This window comes from Rhinopithecus roxellana, chromosome 10, assembly GCF_007565055.1.
Source record: "Rhinopithecus roxellana isolate Shanxi Qingling chromosome 10, ASM756505v1, whole genome shotgun sequence".
Taxonomy (NCBI): domain Eukaryota; kingdom Metazoa; phylum Chordata; class Mammalia; order Primates; family Cercopithecidae; genus Rhinopithecus; species Rhinopithecus roxellana.
Genome location: NC_044558.1, coordinates 119,335,305 through 119,359,024, shown reverse-complemented (window position 1 = coordinate 119,359,024; position 23,720 = coordinate 119,335,305). Strand labels below are relative to the sequence as shown.

General features: G+C 43.4%; 1 protein-coding gene across 1 annotated transcript in view; it reads left to right on the top strand.

The window, feature by feature from the left end:
• Positions 1-11,022: 11,022 nt before the first annotated feature.
• The window catches only part of UBE2N (ubiquitin conjugating enzyme E2 N), a 33,754-nt gene continuing 21,056 nt past the window's right edge, over positions 11,023-23,720 (top strand). Inside the window, exon 1 of the mRNA XM_010383933.2 lies at positions 11,023-11,419. Coding sequence (XP_010382235.1) covers positions 11,390-11,419 — 30 coding nt within the window. The 5' untranslated portion in view covers positions 11,023-11,389. The remainder of the gene's footprint in view (positions 11,420-23,720) is intronic.

The window sequence follows — 23,720 nt, the reverse complement described above, 5'->3', positions numbered from 1 at the left end:
TTAATGTCTGTTTCATCCATTAGAATGTAAGTTCAAGCCAGGTGCGGTGGCTCACACCTGTAATCCCAGCACTTTGGGAAGCTGAGGCGGGCAGATCACCTGAGGTCAGGAGTTTGAGACCAGCCTGACTAACATGGTGAAACCCTGTCTCTACTAAAAATACAAAATTAGCCAGGTGTGGTGGTGCATGCCTATAATCCCAGCTACTTGGGAGGCTAAGGCAGGAGAATTGCTTGAGCCTGGGAGGCGGAGGTTGCAGTGAGCCGAGATCACACTATCGCACTCCAGCCTGAGCAACAAGGGCAAAACTCCATCTCAAAAAAAAAAAAAAAAAAAAAGAGTAAATTCAAGATCAGAGAGCCTACCTTGTTCATTACAAAAAACTACTTCCTAGGCCAGGTGTGGTGACTCATGCCTGTGAACCCAGCACTTTGGGAGGTCAAGGCCAGAGGACTGCTTGAGCTTGGGAGTTTGAGACCAGCCTGGGCAACATAGCAAGACCCCTCCCTATCTTGAAAAAAAAAATTTTTTTTTTAATTTAGTTCCTAAACCAGGTGTGGTGGCTAGTGGCTCAAAAAAAAAAAGAAAAAAATTAACCAGTTATGGTGGTATGTGCCTATGGTTTCAGCTACTCAGGAGGCTGAGGTGGGAAGATAGCTTGAACCCAGGAGGTCGGGGTTGCAGTGAACCACGATGGCACCACTTTGCTCCAGTCTGGCAGCAAGGTGAGACCCTATCTCAAAAAAAAAAAGTTTCTATAGATGATCTAGTATAATACATCACAGGCAGAAAATGAGCAAAGGCAGGAAGGAGGGAATGTGTGCAGCCATTATGTTACTGCTGAACACATAACAAAGAAGAATATGGTGCTCCCTGCCCTAAAGGGGTGCACAATGTGGTGAGGGAGACAGGAAAACAGATTATTACAAGTGACCATTGTTGGAACATGATGAACAAGGTGTTTTGGAGAACATGGAGAAAACTTCATTGTAGAAAGTAAAAAGCTTCCTCTTCAAAGTTTCCCTTCTTGTTAAAGAATAAATCATAAGTGTTAGAAATAATAATTTTTTTTTTTTTTTTGAGACGGAGTCTTGCTCTGTCGCCCAGGCTGGAGTGCAGTGGCCGGATCTCAGCTCACTGCAAGCTCCGCCTCCTGGGTTCACGCCATTCTCCTGCCTCAGCCTCCAGAGTAGCTGGGACTATAGGCGCCCGCCACCTCGCCCGGCTAGTTTTTTTTGTATTTTTTTAGTAGAGACGGGGTTTCACCGTGTTAGCCAGGATGGTCTCGATCTCCTGACCTCGTGATCCGCCCGTCTCGGCCTCCCAAAGTGCTGGGATTACAGGCTTGAGCCACCGCACCCGGCCAATAATAATTTATTTTAAAGACTAACTTCCTTCAAGACTCCTTGCTTTGTGCTGATAACTGTTTGTTAAGCCCTATCCTATGTAGCTGTTAGACATGCTCACAGGCACACAGTACATTCTATGCTCTTGTACTTCAACCAAGATATTTGTGCTGGACGTGCTCACAGGCATATCCCAGCTCGCAGCCTATGCCCCTTCCTTATTTGGGAATATTATTACTTTTCTAAGTCCTTTGGTAAGCAACTTCCTCTTTTACTCTGTTCTCCATTGCTTTTACCTATTTTTAAAAGTTTTTAAGCTGTTAGCCAATCGGGTGCAGTTTAGACTGTGAGGTCTGGCTCCAGTCAGTGGAGACAGGACACAGTAGCAAGGACAAGCTGCGTAAGGAATAAAAATTGCTTACCTCCTTTGTTCAGATGTGCTCTTGCCATTGTTCTGTCTGTGAGGAGCAGCCTTTCTGCAGAAAGTAAAACTGCCTTGTTGAGAGAACTTTTTGTCTGAATGCTAATTTTTCCTTGCAGTACCAAGGAACAAGCATTCTGTTTTTAAATAAGCATTTTACATATAACATTCATGGAGGAGGGCAAGAAACCATCAGGCAGATGGGGTGGAGAATCACTTGTGAAAAGGCAACCAGATGAGAAAATTATGGTGTTAGAGGGAGTGCAAGTATGATCCATTATAGGACATTCAAAGCAATGATGAGATTGCCCAGGTTGTGATCTGGGGTTGCTTTCAGGGAGTTGTCATAGAAACTGACATGTTGTTCTCTATTAACAACATGTTGCCTAGCCTGGTCTTGAACACATAACATCTTTATGTTTCTGCTTACTTTTTGTTGTTGTGGTTAATAGGGATGTTACAACAGCATCTCTATCAACAACAACAACAACAAAAAGTAAGCAGAAGCATAAGAAAAAGTCAAGTGGTTTTGGGATTACAAGAGGAATAAGTTTTCTGATTGGTGAATTTAAAACTAATGAACTCAGTCTGCTCAGCCTTTTATCTTTCTCTCCTCCCATTTTTTCTCTCTCCTTTTTTTTTTTTTTTTTGTCCCTGCCTCTGGCCTCATGCATTCCCATTTGCTGTCTTGGGTTAAGGAGCTTGCAGTTGTCTAGCTGTGCTAAGTGACTATGGAGCTATAATTGCAATTATGGGGCTAGTGGGGGAACATGAGTAAGCCCAACTGGTTGCTGACTTAGAGCTATATTCTTCAATCAGATTTATTAATAATGAAAGCAATATTTTAATTTCCATCTGTTGTGTTTTTCAACTGGTTATAATTTCAGGAGTGGAAAGCCGGGTATGGTAGCTCACGCCTGTAATCCCAGAACTTTGGGAGGCCGAGGCGGGCAGATCACTGAGGTCAGGAGATCAAGACCATCTTGGCCAACATGGTGAAACCCTGTCTCAACTGAAAATACAAAAATTAGCTGGGCGTGCTGGTGCGTGCCTGTAGTCCCAGCTACTCGGGAGGCTGAGGCAGGAGAATTGCTTGAACCAGGGAGGCAGAGGCTGCAGCGAGCTGAGATTGCACCACTGCACTCCAGCCTGGGCAACAGAGCGAGACTCTGTCTCAAAAAATAATACTAATAATTCAGGAGTGGAAAGAGGTGAACAATACTGAACATCCAAAACCCAACAATCTGGAATACTGAATACCAGGGGTCAACTTAAACTTCGACAATCTGAAATATCTCACACTTGAACCAAAAGAATTTGAATAGGCAGGAGGAAAGATACAGGTATTGGATCAGAAGAGTTTAGAAAAACAGGAGTAAGTAAATTATAAGTCAAGGTTCCTGTTGCAACTGTTTTGCTTTTCTTGAAAAGATCACATAACATGACATTGACTCTCAAGCTTTAGACCCTTCAATGGTCCTTAGGGAGCTTGTTAAAAACACAGAGACATGGGGACTATGACTTGAACTCAGAAGACCCTGGGCAGGGCCCCTTCACCGGTATGTTCAACTAGCCTCTGAGGTGAGCAAGCAGTCCAAAGTGTGGAAACATCTGTTCCAGGGTATATCGGATCCCAAATCATTGTACTCAGAAGAAAAACAACAATTTCAAAAACATTTCTAATCATACTAGAAGCAGGTGAGCAGTTTTTTGCAGATAGCAAGTGACATAATAGAGAAACATAGGAGAAATCAATCAGACTTGAGACAGACGGGTGATGGTGAAGGAGGAAGAAAGGTGATGGGAGTGAATTGAAAAGAAACTTGGGTGGGGCACATCAGGTGGGAGGAAATGGGAGAACAGTTTAGGCTGGGTAGGGGCTGAGTATGCAGTCACTGGCAGAGTTACGAAGCGACTGAAGCCCAAGGACGTGGAAAGCAAACAATTCTCCTGGGAACCTAAAAGGGTGGCACACAGGCGGAGAAGTGAGCCCTACTTTGCAGAGTTCCTGTTCCAGCCAGGCTTCTGGCCAAATGTCTTGAGTCACCAACCTCTGGAATCCTGTTTCCACTGGGAACTGGCTCAGAGAAAGGAGATGAATATATGTGTGGAACACTCCCCTCCATCCACTTTTATTTATTTGAGACAGAGTCTTGCTCTGTCACCTAGACTGGAGTGCAGTGGCGTGATCTTGGCTCACTGCAACCTCCACCTCCTGGGTTCAAGCGATTCTCCTGCCTCAGCCTCCCAAGTAGCCGGGATTACAGGCACGTACCACTACGCCCAGCTAATTTTTTTTATTGTATTTTTAGTAGAAATGGGGTTTCACCATGTTGGCCAGGCTGGTCTCGAACTCCTGACCTCAAGTGATCCGCCTGCCTCAGCCCCCCAAAGTGCTGGGATTACAGGCATGAGCCACCCCACCCGGCTCCATTTACTTTTATAGGAACATTGCAGAATCAATGATGGGTCCTACAAAATCACTCTAGTGGTGCATGCACTTAAAGGTACTCAAAGCTGTCACTGGGTGAGATAACATTCAGAAACACTTTGTAAAGCATAAAACACTAAACAAAGTAAAGCTGTATTACTCTGATTCTCCTGGGTCTCGTGTTTCCCAGGGTCTTTCACGTGAGATAGCACTCCTTAGGGATTGCCTGTGACCCTGGAAGATTCCACTCAGGTCCTTCTTGTGGTCTGGTCTTGTGTTGGTTAACAGTTTGTAAGTGCTCAATGTCTTATGTGAAGGCATGAATATAAGCCACCAAGCAATTTTTCTTCCTTTTCTAAAATCAGTGAGCAGTCTTTTCCTTCCACACCCCCACCCCACCCACTGCCTGTTTGAGTCAGTGTTCATGAACCCTCCTCTCACAAATCCTATCTTGTTCACCCACGAAACAGTTTCCCTATGCTGCAAGAAACAATTAGGGAACTTGCAAACAAATACTTCTGCCTGATGACAATTGTATGTGAATTGAAATAGGACCTCTATTAAAGGTGACTGATACACCATTTTCCAAACTGAACGACTCTATTCTTTTTCTGCAAAGCATTAGTTTGTAGAAAAACTCTGTTGCTCTCCAGGAAGTCAAGTTGAAAGGTTTAGAGATTAACATAAACATCCTGTGCTTTCTGTAAGTGTTCACTTATGGATCATGAAACTATGGCAACCATTCTCAAACAGGTGTTTATATTCAGCCTGCACTGGTTGATTTATTCCCTTGACAAGTATTTTTTGAGAGCACACATGTAGCAGTCCCTGCACTTAGGCCCAGGATACAGTGGTGATCAAGACAAAGAAGATCCCTGACTCTGAGATCAGGCACATATGTCCTAAGTTATTGCCTATAGGGTAAATAGCACTTAGGTCTCTGCCATTACAAGACCAAAGTAGAAAACCTGGAATATTTGGGGGTGGGTAATGAGGAAGCAGCAAGGGGTAGTAAAATATTGTTTGGGGGAGTAAGAGTTTCTCATACAATGGGACTCCTTTAACGCCTCCAACATAGCATTCATTCTTGCTTGCTTGTGCCCCGTAAGATAATGCAAAGGCACTTGCACTTTGAGTCCCAGAAGGAGCAGAGACTGGAAACAAGGAGAAGAGTGTGGCCTGACCAAGAACCAATAAAAGGCTAATTAGCTAAGAGTTCTGGTCCAGGCGTGGTGGGTCACGTCTGTAATCTCAGCACTTTGGGAGGCTGAGGTGGGCGGATCACCTGAGGTCATGAGTTCGAAACCAGCCTGACCAACATGGCGAAACCCCATCTATACTAAAAAATACAAAAATTAGCCGGGTATGGTGATGTGTGCCTGTAGTCCCAGCTACTCGGGAGGCTGAGGCAGGAGAATTGCCTGAACCCGAAAGGCAGAGGTTGCAGTGAGCTGTGATCGCACCACTGCACTCCAGCCTGGGCAACAAAGCGAGAGACTCTGTCTCAAAAAAGAAAAGAAAAAGAAAAAGAAAAAGAAAAAGAAAGCCTGGGTGACACAGTGAGACTCTGTCTCAAAAAAAAAAAAAAAAGAAAAAGGAAAAAGAGTTCTGGGCCAGACGTGGTGGCTCACACCTGTAAGTCCAGCATTTTGGGAGGCAGAGGCAGACTAATTTCTCGAGGCCAGGAGCTTGAGACCAGCCTGCACAACATAGCCAGACCCAGTCTCTACAAAAAAATTAAAAATTACCCAGGCATGGTGAAGGCTGAGTGGGGAGGAGTTGGAGTTTATAGTGAATTATGACTGCGCCACTTCACTCCAGCCTGGGGCAACAGAGTGAGATCCTGTCTCTTAAAAAAAAACAAAGAAATTCAAAAAAAGAGATATGGCTAGCACTGCTCAGCTTAGTGAAGCTATCTGTCACTGTCATCATTTATTCAGTACCATGGACCTGGACCAGCATCTTTTTGCTGAGTTTTGAGTGTATTATATAATTCCTGCTCAGCTACAGCTTTCAATACCTCCTGAGCAATCTATTGAAATTAGTGAACTGAATACATATTTCACATTTTGAATAGGTAAAACATTCACATGGTTCATAATTCAAATGGTATAAGAGTATACAGTAAAAAGCCTCCCTTTTACATGTGTTCTCTAGCTGCTAAATATCCCACCTCTGAAGGAATCCAGTTAGTTTTTTTTTTTTTTTTTTTTTTTTTTGAGACGGAGTCTCGCTCTGTCGCCCAGACTGGAGTGCAGTGGCCGGATCTCAGCTCACTGCAAGCTCCGCCTCCTGGGTCTACGCCATTCTCCTGCCTCAGCCTCGCGAGCAGCTGGGACTACAGGCGCCCGCCACGTCGCCCAGCTAGTTTTTTGTATTTTTTGGTAGAGACGGGGTTTCACCGTGTTAGCCAGGATGGTCTCGATCTCCTGACCTCGTGATCCGCCCGTCTCGGCCTCCCAAAGTGCTGGGATTACAGGCTTGAGCCACCGCCCCCGGCCCTCCAATTAGTTTTTTTAAAAAAGTCTTGGCCGGACGCGGTGGCTCAAGCCTGTAATCCCAGCACTTTGGGAGGCCGAGACGGGCGGATCACGAGGTCAGGAGATCGAGACCATCCTGGCGAACACGGTGAAACCCCGTCTCTACTAAAAATAAGAAAAACTAGCTGGGCGAGGTGGCGGGCACCTGTAGTCCCAGCTGCTCGGGAGGCTGAGGCAGGAGAATGGCGTGAAACCGGGAGGCGGAGATTGCAGTGAGCTGAGATCTGGCCACTGCACTCCAGCCTTAGCTACAGAGCAAGACTCCGTCTCAAAAAATAAAAAATAAAAAATAATAAAAAAAATAAAAAAAGTCTTGCGGGTACATAGTAAGTATATATATTTATGAGGTACATGATCAGTTAGGTTTTTAGATATCTTATTTTATCCATATTTTATGGGTATAGTAAGTAGGATTTTTACAAATAACTTTTGGCCAGGAATGGTGGCTCACACCTGTAATCCAGCACTTCAGAAGGCTGAGGTGGGAGGGGTTCCTTAAGTCCAGGAGTTGGAGACCATTCTAGGCAACATGGTGAAACCCTGTTTCTAAAAAAATTTAAAAATTAGCCGGGCGTGGTGGTGTGCATCTGTAGTCCCAGCGTCTTGGGAGGTTGAGGCTAAGGCTGCAGTAAGCCATGTTTGTACCATTGTACTCCAGCCTGGGCAACAAGTGAGACCCTGCCTCAAAAAATTATTTATTTATTTATTTATTTATTTATTTATTTATTTTGAGACAGAGTTTAGCTCTTGTTGTCCAGGCTGGAGTGCAATGGTGCCATCTCGGCTCACTGCAAACTCTGCCTCCCGGGTTCAAGTGATTCTCCTGTCTCAGTCTCCCAAGTAGCTGAGATTACAGGCATGCTCCATCACACCCAGCTAGTTTTGTATTTTTAGTAGAGACAGGGTTTCACCATGTTGGTCAGGCTGGTCTCGAACTCCTGACCTCGAGTGATCCACCTGCCTCAGCCTCCCAAAGTGCTGGAATTATAGGGGTGAGCTACTGCGCCTGGCCAAACAAAATTATTTTATTGTGTATATTGAAGGTATACAACATGATGTTATGGAATACGTCATGTATCAATAGTAAACAGGTTACTATTGTGAAGCAAATTAACATACCCATCATCTCACATAGTTACCTATGTTTTTGTTTTTGTGACAACAGTAGCTAAAATCTACTTATTTAGCATGAATCTCATACATACTGTAAACTTATTACCTATAGCTTCTCATGTACATTAGCTCTCTAGACTTGTCCTAAATATCTGCTACTTTGTATCCTTTGATCTACATCTCTGATTCTCCATCACTCCACCCGACAACCTGCTCTGGGTAACCACTGTTTTGTTGTCTATCTCTGTATTAGATATAGAAATAGGATTCTTAACTAGCCTTCTAATTTGAGAACCATATCTCAGCCCTGTGACAACCTGTTCTTCTAGAATGTATCCTGTTCCACAGGCTTTATATGAATCAGAAGTTCAGATTTTCGTTTCCAGATGAGTATAGTGTGAGCTGTCCTCAAGAGGGAAAAGAACAGAAAAAACAATTCGGAGAGACAGGAAAAATGTGTATGTTAAAATGTTAATACTCTCAGATAGATTTATGCCAACAATCCAATCTCTACCAAACAAGGTTATACTATCAAGTTTTAAAAATATGGTTTCCTAAAGAAAAATGTACATGGTTCTATCAAATTACAAAAAAATAAGTGATTGCTAAGTGCTATGTACTGTTCTAAGTACCGTATACAAATTACATAATTTAAACTTCACAACCACCACATGAAGGTAAGTGTATTTAATAGGTGAAGAAAACGAAGGACAGAGAAATTAAGCAAAGTGTGTTTTCAAACCCAGACTGGGGGCTCCAGAGCTCTCACTCTTAACCTGAATGATACTTATTGTCTGTTGTGACAGAAAATAGACAAAAGGAGGCCGGGTGGAGTGGCTCACACCTGTAATCCCAGAATTTTGGGAGGCCGAGGCAGGCAGATCACTTGAGGCCAGGAATTCGAGACCAGCTTAGCCAACATGGTGAAACTCCATCTCTACTAAAAATACAAAAATTAGCGAGGGGCGATGGCACACACCTGTAATCTCAGCTACTCTGGAGACTGAGGCAGAAGAACTGCTTGAACCTTGGAGGGAGAGGTTGCAGTGAGCCAAGATCATGTCACTGCACTCCAGCCTGGTTGACAGAGTGAGAGACTCTGTCTCAAAAAATTAAAAAAACACAGCACCCGGCACCTCTTTTTGCTTTGCTTATCGTTTTTTGTTCTCGTTTGTTCAGAATTTTTTGCCGTTAAGTGTTAGTATCTATCAAAATTACCCCAATTTTAAATGCAGATTCCCAGGTCTCAGCACTGACCTAGAGAATTAGAATACCTGGGAGAAGGGTTCCAGCTGCAGGAATGCTTTTTTTAAAAACAAAAACAAAAAACAGTACCCTAGGTGATTCCAAGGCAGCTATGAGTGGCAGTTTCTTCCCAAAGTTGGCCACAACCATACCTTCCATCACATATATGCTGCTAGTTTCTAGAGTCTTGCAGCTCCCCTTTCAAGAGGTGGTGTCCATGTCCCCTGCCCTTGAGACAGGGGGGGTTTTGTGGCTGGCTGACTGATGGATTATGGTTATGGTGATGCCATGTGACTTCCACGAGGCCATGTGATTTCCATGGCTGGGTCAAAAAAGGAGATTTAGTGCCCATTTTAGCTTGCTAGAACACTTACTCTTGGAGCCCAGCCACCATGCAATGGGGAAGCCCAAGATGCCCCGGGGAGAGGCCCACTTGGAGTGAAACTAACAGCCAGCACCAACTTGCCGGCCTTGTGAACCATCAAGGAAGCCAATCTTCTGGTTGCACAGAATGATGCAGCACAAGCAGAGTGCCCCTTTCTGCTAAGCCCTGCCCAGACTGCAGACCTACACACTCCCAACACAATAGCACTCTGCCTTTCTGCCTACCAGCATGAATTATCCTGGGTCCTCTATAAAATATTCTGAAAAGTATCTTTGTCCAGTTTCATTTACTTTTGCAGATTCTCCTAGTCACAGAACCACCTATTGCAGACTTCTGGTTATTTGAAATTCTCATTATTACCTCTGAACCTTGGCTTCTCATCTAAAACGTTCTGTTAATAATAGAGCCTACCTCATCTGTTTTATAATTAAATGATGTATTAAATTTATGTAATCATTTAGCATCGCACCAGCACAAAATATTTCTTATGTTCTTAGTTGGTTTCTTGTATTCAGAGTTCCAGTTTCTTTAGTGCACTATTTTTTCTTTCTCATAGCTCAATGCCATTTCACAGGCCATTTCCTATGCTTGGCATACTCTTCCCTACAAGGTCAGATAGGTTCTTACTCATTATTTAGGACTCCACTTATTTAGAAGGTTCCCTGAGTTCTCAAGCAGTTAATGCCTCTGCTAAAATAGCACCTGGGAGGAACCTCTACTACGGCCCTTAACACATTGGATTGTAACTAATTGTTTACTGGTCTCTCTTCTCCATTGGAATCTAAGTTCCTGGAAGGCATGGTCAGTCCCTTCTTCATTTATTCACCATCTATTGTCAGTGTGCCAGGAAACACTGTGGTTAAGTAGTTAAGGGCCAGGTCTCGGCAGATCTGCCTGGGGACAAAACAGCTCCTCGGAAAAAGTTAACCCTCTAAGCCTCATTTGTAAAATGGAAACACCTCCTCCATACTATTGCTGTGAAGGTGAAGCAAAATGCTTGCAAACAGTCCATCACACAGCAAGCCATCCGTCATCAGCATAAAATGCTTCCCCAACAATTCAATTTTCGGGCACCCCATTCTAATTCTGTCATAGGACCTCGCACTCTATGGGTAATCTCTGGTTTACAGATTACTCTGGGTTCTTTAAACCTCTCCTTGGTCATTCTTTCTGTTAACAATTCTGAGTCCGTTAGGTCTAGGTCTTACCGCCTCCAGCTGGCTCCAAACCCTTTTCCTTCAGTCCACCCTGGGCCTACGGGGCGTGTCAGAGGCCCGATTTATACAATTTAAACATCAAAACTCCCCAACAGGGTGTGAGTAACTGGAAAGACCCCCAGTCAGAGCTTTGCCACTGAGTTTCGGTCTTGCCCTCCCTTTGAGGAAGGAGCAAGACGGTCAGCCCCACCGCAGTCGTTCACTGCAGAGCCAGCAGGGAACCCACGCAATGCAGGCTGACCTGAATGAACGAACGCGTGAATGAATGGGCTACGTCGTAGGCCAGGCCTCTGTTACGTCGTCCACCGGCGCGGGCGTGGCCACGGTTAAGAGAGCGCGCGCGCGAATCGCGCGGTACCACCGCCGCCGGCAGGCTCGGCCACGAGCGCCGGAGCCCCGCCTCTCCCCGCGAGGCGTCTCCAAAGTCCCAGCCCCGCCGCGGAGCGTCACTTCCGCCATCCCCGGCCGGGGTTGGGGCGGGGCGCGTGGGGGAGGGGGCTAGGTCGGAGGGAAGCCCGCCCGTGCCCGAGCCCGCGCCTGAGCAGGGACTACATTTCCCGAGGGGCCTAGGCGGCGGCTGCGGCGACGGGCGCGGCAACGTCCCCCGGAAGTGGAGCCTGGGACTTCCACTCGTGCGTGAGGCGAGCGGAGCCGGAGACGCGACCAGAGGCCGAACTCGGGTTCTGACAAGATGGCCGGGCTGCCCCGCAGGATCATCAAGGTAACCGCCCAGGCCAGCCTCCAGCTCTTCGCTGGACTCTCGTCGGCTCAGCTGGGCAGGCAGCGCGGCCTCTCGCCGCCTTCGGCCGGCAGCCCGCGCTGGGAGGCCCGAGGCGGCGCGGAGAGGGCTTGGCCGCGGCGGCGAGGGAAGTCGGGTGCTGGGGAGGGGGCGCCGGGGAGACTTCCGGCCGCGGCGGGGCAGCCGGACAGCGGGGACCCGGGGATTCCAGGCGCGCCCGTCGGGCTAGGGAGTCGTGGCCAGCGCCCCGGCGGAGGGTGGGGCGGCAAGGTTGCGGGTCTCTGGGCTTGGGCGCTGCCCTCCGTAGCTTCTGAGACCACCCCCCGCCGGAGGCCGCGGGCGCGCGGGAATAGCGGCGGGGCTCGGACTCTTGGCGGGGGTTGTGGCCTGACAAGGTCCCTTGGCAGTCGAGCCCCTCTTCTCGGCGCCGACGGGGGCGCGGAGGTGCGGCAGCCGCGGGTACAGAATGAATGAACCCGGAGGGTCAGGCCGGCCGGGGCCCTGCGCCCCGGGAAGTGGTTCTGGGAGGCCCGCGCGTCTTGCCGCGGTCAGCACATGCTCGCCCCTGTTTGCCGCGGCTGTCTGAGTCCGGGGACGGGTCCGCGCCCCGCTGCCCTTGCTTTCGTAGTCTCTCTCTTCTAAATACGTTTCCGCTCGTTTATCTCTGCGAAGTGATTTTACTCTGGTTGGCAAACTCTTTCAGAGCTGTTCCGAGGAAATAGTTCTAACACAAGGTTGGGGGAGGGCCGCAGTTATGGGGGATTCTCGCTCTTCTCTTCTCTCCTCTCTTTTTCGTATACATGAGGCCCCGCTATAGTGCCCAGGCGGATCTCAAAACTCCTGGCTTCAGAGATCTTCCTACCTTGGCCTCTATGGGGGATCTCGTGAAGTCTTTTGCCTCTCAATTTTGTGTGTTTTAATTATTAATTGGCTACTTATGAATACTGTGCTTTGACAAGTATATACGGAACCATGACATTTTGGATTCTTTGATTTTGTAAAGTCTTCACCAAATATCGACAAGTCTTCCGATGTGAGATATTCCTTGTCATCCACAACAACTACACCTTAAATTTTTGTGTCAGTTTTTATGAAGGAAATTAGTTGAACATTTATGTGGCTAAATGCGCCAGTTAAAGTGACTCAATTGCAGCATCATTTTGCTTAATATAACCTGGTGAACGTGTATGTTAATCCTGTTCATTCTTGTAAAATCTATGAGGAGGTGCATACTAAGTGGAAGACTTTCAATTGGATGATGTACTGTATACTGCTTCATCCAATTGCATTTAAATATATCTGAGATGAGGGTGATGTCACTGACCTAAGGGTGCTTGAAGCAGAGAAATAAGACGTTTTTGTATGGTAGAAATTATTAGAAATGAGAGAAGTGTAACAGATTGTCAGGGAGCCCTGGAGTCTAATAATGTGAACCTTCATAGTCCGAAATTTGTTGTGTGTGGATTTATCTAGGATTCTGTCCAAGGAGTTTTAATTGTCATATGTATTGGCAGGTCCTTACAATGTGCTTTTAGTTATAATGCAGTCACATGGTCCCCAAAGATCATGTTTATTGAGGCCCCAGTTGAAAAAATGAATAGGGAGTGATAGAACCATTTACCAAATATCCTTGTTTTTGTTGTTACTTAGGTGATTAAGTACATAATGCGAGTTGACATTCATGATAATTTTCTAAATACATAGTGAGCTAAACATTTAACATGCATTTTTCTATTTTTGATTATGAAGATATGCCCGGTAATATGAAAGCCTTGGATGAAAAAATAAATTCTGTGGAACCTTGTTTATAAATTTACAGAAATGGTTTAAGGCAATAAGATGAAGTCCTCATGATTCAATTCATTTGGCACACAGTAATTTAATTTGTACTGGGCATTTACATTTTGCTGTTCAAACTAAGTAACTCATACTGTGATATATAATCTTAATTTTACGGTATCTTGTTGAGAACATCTATCTAATGAATGGTACCTTGATTTGGGTTTTATCTTATTAGTTTAATGTCATTTATAGCTTAACAGGATGGTTTTCTCCAATCCTTGCGGAAGACTAAAATACTAGATTTTCAAAAGTGTCCATGCTTGTGTTACGTAGGTTGTTCCATAATCAGTGACAATGCTTTAAAAAAAATCAGAATTTAGTTTTAAAAGTTGCCTGTTTTCTGTCAATCACTATACAAAGTTCTATGTGGTGGATGGGGGTAGCAGTATTGTCCTGAGGCAATAGGGACATGACTTTGTTGATTGAACTGTTAATTTGTTTTATTTCTGGGTGATCTTTGACTTTCTTTTCTTTCTCTTTTCTTTTCTCTTTTCTCTTTTCTTTTCTCTTGTCTTTTCTCTTCTCTTCTCCTTTCTTCTCTTTTTTTGAGACTCACCTCACTCCGCTCCCAGGCTGCAGTGCAGTGGCAGGATCTTGGCTCACCACAGCCTTGATCTCCTGGTCTTAGATGATCCTCCCAGTTAAGCTTCTTGAATAGCTGGGACTGCAAGATGCATGCCACCACACCCAGCTAATTTTTGTAGAGACGGGGTTTCGCCATGTTGCCCAGGCTGATCTCAAACTCCTGACCTCGAACAAGCCACCCACCTCAGCCTCCCAACGTGCTCACAGGCGTGAGCCACTGTGCCCTGCCTGACCTTTGACTTTCAAAGAATGAAATTTAGTGTTGATTGTAACATCAGTGTTACCATTCTCATCTAATGAAAATATTAAAATAAGATGGTTTGATTTGCATGACTGTTAATATGATGTTTTCTAACTTATAATGATCATTATTTACATTTGTAGATTTCTTAACCATTTGATTCTTACAGACATTTTTGTGAATATATTTTGCAGTCTAGAAACTGATGACTTTCCTAAGGTAAAGCTGGTAAGAGGCAGAATTTGGATCTTGATTAGTGTAACATTCCCCTGTCTCTTGTTACTGTAAAATGACTAACTCTACAAATACAAGATGATTTTCTGGGCTACTATTCACCGAGTTGCTCTCTCATTTAGATTCCTGTATCTAATCCAGTAGCAAATTCTGTAGGTTCTGCTTTCAATATATGTACTAAATCAGACACTTTTCCCTCCGTCTCTTTCAAACCTCTGTTCACTTCCATCACTTACTGCCTGGCCTGCTGTATTAGCCTACTTTGGAGCAACAGTGTTATCTTCTTAAAATACAGACCATGTTACTCCCCTGCTAAAAACTCTGTAGAGGTTCTCCATCACACTTACAGTAGAATCTTGCCTTTTCCCTCCATTAGCTATAAGGCCATACATTCATCTGGAATCTGCCTACTTCTGAGTGCATCTGTGCTTCTCTCCTTGGGTCACTCCACTGTAGCCACACTGTTGCTTTGGTGTACCCTGAACAATAAATGGTTGAGCTTATTCCAGTCACAGGACTTTCCTCCTGTTTGTTGCATTGCTTGCTTTGTCCACTTGTTCCGTTCTTAGCTCATATGTCATACCCTCTACCTAACCTGTCCCGTATAAACCAGTACTCCTTTTCCTTCCCCCTCAATTTTATCCTCCTATCTCCCTTTCTTCTGTATAAGTGCTTATTACTGTTCAAAGTTATGTTATTTACTGTTTATTTCTCTCTATTCCCCATTAAACCTTCTTGAAGTTAGGGACTCTTGGATGTCCCACATATTGCTCATTCATGCCTAGACCAATCCTTGGCACATAGTAGATACTGAAATATTAATAGACGAACTGAATAGATGAGCCTTAATCTCAATGAGCAATAATTTGACATTGTTACTGCTTAGTATATTCTATCTGAACCAATGTCTGAACTAAAAGTTAAAGCTAGTCTCATTTTTCACCCATAAGCTCATTTAAAAACAAGACATGAGTCTTTTGTTTTTTGAGATGGAGTCTCCCCGTGTTGCCCAGGCTGGAGTGCAGTGGTACAATCTTGGCTCACTGCAAACTCCACCTTCCAGGTTCAAGCGATTCACCTGCCTCAGTCTCCTAAGTAGCTGGGACTACAGGCATATGCCACCACGCCTGGCTAATTTTTAGTAGAGATGGGGTTTCACCATGTTGCCCAGGCTGGTCTCAAACTCTTCTCCTCAAGTGATCCACCTGCCTCAGCCTCCCACAGTGCTGGGATTACAGGTGTGAGCCACTGCTCCTGACTTCAACCACTATTTTTATTGTGTATCCTTACAAAAAGACCAGAGCAACTTTCTGCTGTAAGTTAGGCGTCTTCTTCTCATGCAAATACCTTGATTCCCTTCTCTTCCCCTCTAACCACCTGTGTATCTTCAAGTTGACTCTTTTTTTTTTTCTTTTCTTTTTAAGAGACAGATTGTCACTTGGTTGCCCAGGCTGGAGTGCAGTGGCTTTTCACAGGCGTTATCATAGTACACTATATACATACAGCCTCAAATTCCTGGTATCAGATGATCCTCTACCTTCAGCCTCCAGTATCTGGGATTACAGGCATGCACCATAGTGTCCTGCTTTGGCTCATTTTTTTTTTCCAAAGGACTGTTTAATGGAACCTTCTGGTTGGACTTTATTTTTTTATTTTTTTTTTAATTTTGGAAATTTAATACTTTTTAAATAGAGATGGGGTCTTTTCATGTTGCCTAGGCTGTTCCCGAGCTCCTAGGCTTAAGTGATTCTTCCACCTTGGCCTCCCAAAGTGCTAGGGTTACAGACATGAACCACCGTGCCTGGCCTAGACTTTATTGTAACTAATTGCTTATTCATAACTTTCAGATTGTTTCCTAAATTGTGCTGTATAAACAATGCTGTAATGAAGTTTTGTATGTATGGCATTTTGCACAAGTGTGAATAATACTGAGTCTTGGTACTTCTGTTTTAAGCTAGAATTTTTAGTTTCGTTTTTCTGCCTTATCTCCTGGACCAAGCTCTTTTAGCCAATAAAAGTGACTGAAGCTGGACACGGTGGCTCACACCTGTAATAACAGCTCTTTGGGAGACTGAAGCCCAAGGACTGCTTGAAGCCATGTGTTGAGACCGGCCTGAGGAACATAGTGAGATCTCCATCTCCACCAAAAAAAAAAAAAAAAAAAAACAGTTAAAAGCTTAAAGTCATAAAGGTTAAGAGGTACCTAAAAAAAAAACCTCTCAAATGAGAGGTTCTCCATAATCCTGTCATAAAGAAGGATCACTTTTGGCAACCAATAAATGAGATCTATAGTTATGGCCTTGGTCAAAACCAAATCTGTTTCAGCTTTACATGTTAAATTGATATAGTGACTGACATTCCTTTAATCTTCTTTTCAAAATGAATCATGAGGGCTGGGCACTGTGACTCATGCCTGTAATCTCAGTACTTTGGGAGGCTGAGGTGAGAGGATCCCTTGATTCCAAGGTTTCAAGACTGGCCTGTGCAATATAGTGAGACCTTGTCTCTACAAAAAATAAAGTGAAAATTAGCTAGGTGTTGTGGCACACATCTGTAGTCCCAGTTACTCAGGAGATGGAGGTGGGAGGATTGGTTTGGCCTAGGAAGTTGAGGCTGCAGTGAGCCTAGATCACACCACTGCACTCCAGCCTGGGTGACAGAGTGAAACCCTGTCTCAAAATAGTAATAATAGTAATATTGAAAATGATAAAATACAGTCTTGGGAAAAAGTAGTTAACTTACCCTGGGGGTTGACTTACTTGATTAAAACCTAGTGAGTCAGCCTGCTGGAATTAGAATTTTACCAGTCTTTCCCAAAATTTACTTTATGTCTCCCTTCCCCACCGGTCCCTTTTCTATGGTGCTGAAAAATTTTACTTTAAAAAAAATACATTTAATTAATTTTTCTCACTCTGTCACCCAGGCTGAAGTGCAGTGGAAAAATTTACTTTTCTGTTTAGTGTGATTTAGCCTCAAATTCTTAAAAATCAGATACAGTCTGATTTTACATTGAGACTTGAGTTTACTTTTTTAATAATTAGGATTTTTTTTAAGTACACACATTATTTTTTCCTCTTACTGTTTAAAAGCCACTCATCTGATAGGTATTCTAGTGCATAAGGTATTTTTTTTGTAAGAAGAGTGATTTAGAAAACTCACCTTTTTAAAAATTTATTTATCTGTTTATTTTATTTTATTTATTTTTTTTGAGACGGAAGTCTTGCCTATTGCCCAGTCTGGAGTGCAATGGCATGATCTCGGGTTACTGCAACCTTTGCCTCCCAGGTTCAAGCAGTTCTCCTGCCTCAGCCTCCAGAGTAGCTTTCCTCACTGCCCCACCACTCTGTCTTGGGCTTTTTTTTTTTTTTTTTTTTTTGAGATGAAGTTTTGCTCTTGTTGCTCAGGCTGGAGTGCCATGGCATGATCTCAGCTCACTGCAACCTCCGCCCCCAGGGTTCAAGTGATTTTCTTGCCTCGGCCTCCCTAGTAGCTGGTATTACAGGTGCGTGCCACCACACCCAGCTAATTTTTGTATTTTTAGTAGAGGCGGGGTTTCACCATGTTGGTCAGGTTGGTCTCGAACTCCTGACCTCTAGTGATCTGCCACCTCGACCTCCCAAAGTGCTGGGACTACAGGTGTGAGCCACCGTGCCCAGCCTACCTATTGTTTTAAGCTCTGAAAATACTTGTCTGATAATATCTTTTTCCAGCTAAAAAAAGGCATGGAAAAGTTACCATGATGTTTCAGAAATATATCTACCTCCGGGGGGCGGGGGGGGCAGGGGAACTTAGCCAGGTATGATGGTTCATGCAGTAATCCTAACAGGAGACCGAGGCAGGAGGATCCCTTGAATCCAGGAGGCTGAGGCTGCAGTGAGCTATTAGTGGCACCACTGCAACCCAGCCTGGGTAATAGAGGCAAGAACCTGTCTCTAAAAAAAAAAAATTAAAATTAAAAAAAAACATGATGAAGATGGATTTGTTATAAATTGTAATTAAAATCACCTTTGGAATTTAAAAAAAAGCTCGTATAGTAAAAATTTGACCAGGAACAGTGGTTCTTTAGTTCTTTCAGTTGTCTCATTTAAGAATTTTTCTGACCTCTTCCTAGGAAAAGCTACTTTTTTAATGTATGACTTCTGGGGATTCAGATTCTTGCCAAGTTTATTTGTGGATTCCCTAGGTCTCCATGTGCTCCATGTTAAGAATCCCTGGACTGCTTTTGGTAGTGATTAAACTTTCAGGCTCTAAAGATACTGTTTTAATATACTATCTAATGTTTTGATTATGAAATGTGAGCATAACTGAAAGTAAGTTAAAAATAGCAGTCAGTTCAGTATTCTTTTTTAAGTTCCTCTGTGTCAAGCAGTTCCTCTAGTCCAGATTGATCAACTCCTGCACAATTGAAATTAAGTTTTGTCAAATTATCAAGCACTTTAGTATTCACTGTGCTAAATGACTGTGACTAGAAATGTTATGCATTTGCTTTGCTGAAGTTTAGAATTTTTTCCACACGTGTTAATGACCACTCTCTGTCGCCAGGCTGGAGTGCAGTGGCATGATCTTGGTGATTTTTTTATTGCTCTATAACTTTCTTAAGATTCCTTTATAGCTTATACTGAGGAAAATGTTAGTAAGTAGCTGGTTTGTGTGTGTGTGTGTGACTCTTAAAGACAACTAGATTACCATCTTAGTATAAGGCAGGGACAAAGTGGTTTTAGTAATATAGGGTAATCCCAAGCTCAAATATCAGTTTTCTGTAACTTTGTGATTTGTCTCTTTATTATCCATTCATAAGATGTATTTCAGTTCAATTAATTGGACATTCATTGAATGCATAATATGTATTTACCAGTAAGCCAGGTGAACAAGAAAAGCATCCCCGTGTAATGGAAAACACAGTTATGAAACAAGAAATTACAGTAAGGTGTGTTATAAAAGAGGAAATACACAGGATTTACCATAGTCTAAGGATGAAGGAAAGGTATCTGGTGAGGAAGTGAGGAAGTGTTTTTTGTTTTGTTTATTTGTTTTTGAGACGAGTCTCTCTCTGTGGCCCAGGCTGGAATGCAGTGGCGCAATCATCTTGGCTCACTGTAACCTCCGCCTCCCAGGTTCAAGCAATTCTCCTGCCTCAACCTCCTGAGTAGCTGGGATTACAGGTGCATGCCACCACACCCTGCTAATTTTGGTAATTTTAGTAGAGATAGGGTTTCACCATGTTGGTCGGGCTGGTTTTGAACTCCTGACCTCGTGATCTGCCTGCCTCGGCCTCCTGAAGCGCTGGGATTACAGGCATGAGCCACTGCGCCCAGCCGAGGAAGTGTTTTTAAACTTGAAGAGTAGAGTTGGCCAGGCCAAGAGAAGGAGGGAGTTTTGGGCACATGGGGCAGCGGATATGAAAGCTGGAAGGAGAGACAGAAAGCATGGCATCTATCTAGAAATATAGTATGTGATGGATAATAGAATCAGGGTCTCATCAAAAGTAATTATTACTGTGTAATAACTGTGTTCAAGGAGTTGGCATCAAGAATTGTTAGGCAAACAAAGTGTTTCTAATTGTGAAATTCATATTTAGTCTGTGAACTATTCATCAGCGTGCAGTGTGGCAACTGTTCCTGAAGTGAGGTTGGTCATACAGTTTTTATTATGTAAAAATAGATACCTTACATTGGCATTGTGTACCAGGCACTGTTCTCAGCATATTTCATGCATTAATTTACTTAGTTCTAATTGCAGTTTTATGATGTATGGATATTAGTATTATTCCAGTTTTATAGCTATGGGAACCTGCACAGAGGGATTTACTAATTTGTAGAGCTGTGATTTGAACCCAGGCAGTCTGATTCTGTAGACTGTGGGTACTGAAGATAGATTATGCCAGAACATATCTATTCCTAGATAATAACTAGCAGTGCATGAGTTTTTATACTGTATCATTTGAAGTGGAAACATGTTTAAGAACAGGATCTGCCGGGCGCGGTGGCTCAAGCCTGTAATCCCAGCACTTTGGGAGGCCGAGACGGGTGGATCACGAGGTCAGGAGATCAAGACCATCCTGGCTAACATGGTGAAACCCCGTCTCTACTAAAAATACAAAAAACTAGCCGGGCGACCTGGCGGGCGCCTGTAGTCCCAGCTACTCGGGAGGCTGAGGCAGGAGAATGGCGTGAACCCGGGAGGCGGAGCTTGCAGTGAGCTGAGATCCGGCCACTGCACTCCAGCCCGGGCGACAGAGCAAGACTCCGTCTCAAAAAAAAAAAAAAAAAAAGAACAGGATCTAAGTGCTTAGCTTACTTGTTTTGGGGTTGTGTTTTTTGTTTGTTTGTTTGGTTGGTTGGTTGGTTGGTTGGGTTTTTTTGAGATGGGGTTTTGCTCTTGTTGCCCAGGCTGGAGTGCAATAGCACGATCTTGGCTCACTGCAGTCTTCACCTCCCAGGTTCAAGCAATTCTCCTGCCTCAGCCTCCCGAGTAGCTGGGATTACAGGTGGCCACCACCATGCTTGGCTAATTTTTGTATTTTTAGTAGAGATGGGGTTTCACCATGTTGGCCAGGCTGGTCTTGAACTCCTGACCTCATGATTTGCCCGCCTTGGCCTCCTAAAGTGCTGGGATTACAGGCATGAGCCACTGCACCCGGCCATGTTTTTTGTTTTTTTCTTTTAAGATAGGGTCTCACTGTGTTGCCCAGGCGTGATCATGGCTCACTGCAGCCTCAGCCTCCCGAGTAGCTGGGATCACAGGCATGCACCTACCATCCCCAACTAATTTAAAAAGTATTTATATATATATATATATATATATCTCTACGTAATATATATTACGTAGAGATAAGGTCTCCTTATGTTGCCCAGGCTGGTTTTGAACTCCTGGGCTCAAGTGATCATCCTGTCTCAGCCTTCCACAGTGTTGGGATTACAGGCATGAGCCACTGAGCCTGCCGCTTTGTTTTTTTTTCTTTTTTTTTTATCAGAAGTCTCTTTATTGTAATTTAATTAGAGATTTTCCTACAAACATGAGACCCTGTTTAGTAACATAGTTCACCTTAAGATGGAATGCCTCTGGTCTGGATAGCATATTCTTTTCCTCCCGCTCCCCACCCAGCCAGTCCTGGATTTGAGGAAGTTTGTGGTTCTGGTGAAAAGAGACTCTTTGCTACTCTTTCTTACCAGCAGAATATACAGTCTTGAATCACTTAACAATGGAGATACTTTCTGAGAAATGCACCATAGGTAATGTCATTATTGTGTGAACATCATAGAGTGTATTTATACAAACCTAGATAGTGTAGCCTGCTACCCACCTGGGCTATATGGTATAGTCTTGATCCTAGGCTACAAACCTAGCATGTTACTCTACTGAATATTGTAGGCAGTTGTAATGCAGTGGGAAGTATGTGTGTATCAAAATAGGAAAGGTATAGTAAAAATCTGGTATAAAAGATAAAAAATGGTATACCTGTACAGGGCACTTACCATGAAGGAAGCTTGCAGTACTGGAAGTTGCCCTGTGTGAGTGAGTGGTAGTGAATTTGAAGGGCTAGGACATTACTGTACACTACGATAGACTTTATAAGCATTGTACACTTAGGCTCTACCAAAAAATTATTTTTTTAGATGTTTCTTCAATAATAAGCCTTGGCTTACTGTAACTTTTTTATTTTATAAACTTATATGTTTAAACTTTTGATTCTTTTGTATTAACATTTAGCTTAAAACACATACAGCTGTGCAAAAATATTTTTTCTTTATATCCTATAAGCTTTTTTCTCTGTTACAATCTTTTTTAAAAAACTTTTTTGTGAAAAACTAAGACACATACACACATATTAGGCCTATTCAGTATCATCAGTATCACTGTCTTCCAGCTCCTCTTGTCCTACTTGAAGGTCTTCAGGAGCAGTAACACACATGGAGCTGTCATCTCCTATGACAACAATGCCTTCTGGAATACCTCCTGAAGGACCTGCCTGAACCTGTTTTACAGTCAACTTTTTTTTTTTTTTATAAGCAGAAGGCGTACACTCTAAAATAATCATTAAAAGTATAGTATAGTAAATACTAGGCAATAGGAATTTTTCAGTTCCATTACAATCTTAGGGGACCACTGTCTTTCTTGCAGTTCATCATTGACTGAAACTCATACAGCTCATGACTGTATTTAAAGTACCACTGAATCAGATGAATTTTAAACAATAATTTTTTTTCTCAGTAAGCCTAAAAATATATTGGAAATATCTTGCATTCATTTATATATCAAGTTGAGTTTTGTGTTTTCTTTCTTTCTCTTTCTTTCTTTCTTTTCTTTTTTTTTTTTTTTTTGAGACAGAGTCTCCCTCTGTCACTCAGGCTGGAGTGCAATTGCGCGATCGTGGCTCACTGCAACCTCTGCCTCCTGGGTTCAAGGAGCTCTACTTCCTCAGCCTCCTGAGTAGCTGGGATTACAGGCATGCACCACTACGCCCAGCTAATTTTGGTATTTTTAGTAGAGACAGGGTTTCACCATGTTGGTCAGGCTGATCTCAAACTCCTGACCTCGTGATCTGCCCGCCTTGGCCTCCCAAAGTGCTGGGGATTACAGGCATGAGCCACTGTGCCCGGCCTCTACTTTTTCAAATAAAGCACATTGTCTAGGACCCTGCCTTTATTGTTGTGGTTCAGGTAAGGGTTAAACTAAAAAGTGCTGCAAGCTCTATTCAGGGGCCAGCACCGACTGTGATTAGAGAAGTACTTGGCCAGACCTTGCCTATTTCTTCTCCTAGTTTAATTGGCAGGGCTGCTGATGTATTGACAAGGATGCCAAGACAAGAATGTACTGGCTGTTTTCTCTGAACACTTGTTTCTAGTCTGAATACTTAGTTCATGGTTTTGCATCGGAATTATCTGGGGATGTTTGTAAATATAACATTGACAGCCCAACGTATTTTTGTTGTTTTAAGAGCTCCTGATGATTTTAGTGTACACTTTGCAGAAATACTGGTCGTATGTGTGCTTGGCTTCAATGCAAAGATGGGTAGAATGGGAGACAAAAGTAAAACCATACAGCTAGCGCTGCTTTGTATATAGAATACAAAGGCATCAATGGGAACACCAAAGTGACAGGCTGGCCTGGAAAACCCTCAACATTGGTTTAGGGAAAGGTTTTTAGAGGATGATACTGGAGCTGAATTTTGAAGCGTAAGTAGAAAAGTAGAGTAGGGGGAGTAGAATGTCATTCTAGGTTAGACATACCTTACCCAGGAGATATTTGAACTAAGACTGTGTAACTTGAGTCAGCATGTCTATGCTTGGATCACAGATACTTAACTTCAAAAGTAATCTTTTAATTTGAAGTTTCTTTTCTTCAGAAGTGTAGTTCATGAATATATATTCATTACTAAAA